Source organism: Verticillium alfalfae, genomic scaffold (genome assembly GCF_000150825.1).
Source record: "Verticillium alfalfae VaMs.102 supercont1.13 genomic scaffold, whole genome shotgun sequence".
Classification (NCBI taxonomy): domain Eukaryota; kingdom Fungi; phylum Ascomycota; class Sordariomycetes; order Glomerellales; family Plectosphaerellaceae; genus Verticillium; species Verticillium alfalfae.
The window spans coordinates 762,373-765,225 of record NW_003315026.1 but is presented as its reverse complement, the minus strand read 5'-3'; the positions used below and the strand labels follow the sequence as shown (position 1 = coordinate 765,225).

Sequence of the window (2,853 nt, the reverse complement as noted above, 5' to 3'; positions counted from 1 at the left end):
GCCGGCGCGGGTAGCGGAGGCCCCTTGCACGGCTTGAAAGAAGAGGGCAGACGAAAATGGTGGTGATATGGCCCGCTATGGCGAAAAAGTTGGTCAGGTAGCAGGCAAAGAGCGAGCGGTCGAAGATGATGTGGCCCGGCGCGAAGGGGTGCGACGCGATGCGCATCTCGACGCCGATGAACGCGGCAAACAGGACAGGCGTCAAGGCGAGGGTTGTCAGGGTCAGGGGGTGGCCCCAGCCCTGGTTGGAGCCCGCATCGAGGCCAACGAGGAGAGCAATGACAGCCGCCACGAGGGTGGCAGCGCCGAGAAAGTCGATGCGAGCAATCTTGGCACGCCAATGGGAATGGTCGGTTCTGGGGAGATCGAGGACGAAGTAGACTGCAATAAAGGCAGCGGCACAGATGGGAACCTGGCCGAGGAAGGACCAGCGCCAACCGATCGAATCGGCAAGGAGACCGCCGAGGGGTGCGCCGGTCGAGGTGCCAGCGGCGAAGATGATGTTGATGTAGCCCTGCCAGATGCCGCGGTCTCGAAGGGGCACAATATCGCTCATGAGGATGCTGACAACGCTGTTCATGCCACCGCCACCGATGCCGCCAATGGCGCGGGCGATGCAGAGTTGCGTGAAATTCTGAGCGAGACCACAGCCGAGGCAACCGAGTCCAAAAACTGTGTAAGAGAAGAGGAGGCACTCTTTGCGGCCAAAGATATCAGACAGCCTGCCATACAGCGGCTGTGTGCTGGTGAGCGTGATGAAGTACCTAGGACGAAATGAGCCGTGGTGCAAATTATGGACGTTGCCTGGCGGGGGGCCTACGCCGTGGCTATCCAGCTTGTGTTGTTCAGGGCCTGAAGTTCAGAGCCGATCTTGGCATATGTTGCCACGGTGAGGAGTTGGTCAACGGCACAGAGAAAGATCTGCCCATGTCAGTACTTGGTTGCTGCTCGTGTTGCCTCCATGCCTACTTACACCAATACCTACGGCCAATATGATGACTTGCATCTTGTTGGCCGACCGGGGCTTGCCTTGAACATGCTCGTCATCGTCTGATGACTGGGTTGCCACTGCAGTGCTGCTGGCATCCTCGGAACCGGCCCTCACACGTCCAATCTCGGGGCCAAGCAGAGGTGACGTCTCAGATGGTGCGTCCGGCACGATGGGCGCGGATTCGCCCGTCATGGTGGCCATGATGGGGGGTTTTGGGGTCTGCCCTCGGGTGAGACACAATGTTGCTGCGTCGCTAGACGGTTCAACGATACGCGTGCCTAGAGATTCCGAGGCGTCTCAATCCGCATCTGTGCATGCCAGACCTAAGTGTAGAAGGAAGGGGGGGGGAAAGGGAAGAGGTGGAAGAGGGCCTGTTCTGCTGGCAGGGCTAGATAGCAATCGCAAGGCGATGGACCGGAGGATTCTGATAAGAGAACTCTCTCGCCTTTCCATATTCTGTAAGACGTTTGTATGTGAATCTGTAAGACGAAGGATCACCTCACCGAAGCCACGACCCCACCATGGACAGCGTCATCCCAATTGGGCCAATGGTAGCAGTGCATAGTCATCTCGCTTCTGAAGCACGATCACGTGAAGACGCGTTGGCAGATCCTCTCATGCTGGACCGTGACACTGGAAGCCGAAATACGGTCAGTGGCACGTTGCGCACCAGAGAGAGAAATAGAAACCAGCAAGAGGTGGACCTGGAGGACAGGTGCATGTGAAGAGGCTGAAGAGGAAATGGGGGTCGAAGCACAGGGCGTGACAAGCTCCAAGGAGAATCGGGGCTCGGGGTTCACGACAAGCGAAAAGCCAAAATACGGGGAGGCAGGCCAACCTGCACCAGTGCCACGCCGCTGGGGGGGGGGGGGCTTGTCGAATCTCCGCTATGCAGCAAGCCAGGTTGTGAGCTGAACGTCGAAGGGGAGTCTGCATGAACACAACAGCTCGGCCTCGAGGCAAACCTCCTGGCCTCGCCTATTGCGATGCTGTACAGCGCTCACAGCATCGCGCTTCACGTCAGTAGCCTGCCTGTGACGCCGCACTCGTGGTGCCGTACGCAAAAGGGACGCTGTGATTGCAACACATGTACCAACGGGAAGTCCAAGCTGTTGAACAAGTACGGAGACAGCTCAACCAGGTAGCCGCAGTGGCAGACAGCATCAGAATGGAAGGTTGGTAGACGCGACGATCGAGGCTTTTGGAGTGGCGGGTGGACGACCATGAAGGAGATGAGACATGGGATGAGACCCTGACACCCTCCCGCATTCCCGCCGACGTCGACCTGGGTCTATTGATAGGTACCAGGGCAGGATGCGTTGAAGTGGATGGCGTTCCAAGAAGGGCATGTCCTGGTAGTAATCGCATTCCGAAGCATCCGTTGCCAGTTGTGCGTGCTGGGCACCGGCCAGTCTGTCTTTCTTCCTTCCCATTTTTCAAGGCGAATTCATGTTGATCTGTAGGTGGCATTGAGCATCTTCGCCGTACCTATCGATGTTTATCGACGGGCAATTGGTAGAGTGACGCCAAATCATCGTGTGAACGAGGGGTGACTTGGAGGGTGAGGTGAACAGGAGGCAGGCGGGCCCTGGCAGGCAGGCCTTCTCCCCTTCCAACAAGCCTCGGAGGCGAAAAAAAGAAGACGGCGTCCGAAGGTTGCTGGCATTGGCTGTTTCAGCATGAGCCACAGCCACAAGTGATGGGGGGGTCTCCCCTGCCACCACATCCTGGGTCGCGCGCTGAAGGAGTCGTCATTCGTTCCTGCGTGCGGGGCATTTGGGGCTTTGAGCTTTGGGACCTTTGGAGGAGCACTGCACTCCGAGCACACCTTGGGCGCCCAGCGCTTGTCGATCATCATCGGG

The 2,853-nt window shown here is 58.1% G+C and overlaps 2 protein-coding genes across 2 annotated transcripts; one reads left to right on the top strand and one right to left on the bottom strand.

The window, feature by feature from the left end:
• Nucleotides 1–67: 67 nt before the first annotated feature.
• On the top strand, nt 68–558 carry VDBG_08851 (predicted protein; the record flags this gene model as incomplete). The annotated part of the gene is made up of 2 exons (XM_003001009.1): nt 68–468; nt 522–558. The coding sequence occupies 2 exons, from the start codon at nt 68–70 to the stop codon at nt 556–558; spliced, it is 438 nt and encodes a 145-aa protein (XP_003001055.1).
• Nucleotides 559–816: 258 nt separating this feature from the next.
• On the bottom strand, nt 817–1,192 carry VDBG_08850 (conserved hypothetical protein; the record flags this gene model as incomplete). The annotated part of the gene is made up of 2 exons (XM_003001008.1): nt 817–921; nt 974–1,192. The coding sequence occupies 2 exons, from the start codon at nt 1,190–1,192 to the stop codon at nt 817–819; spliced, it is 324 nt and encodes a 107-aa protein (XP_003001054.1).
• Nucleotides 1,193–2,853: the final 1,661 nt, after the last annotated feature.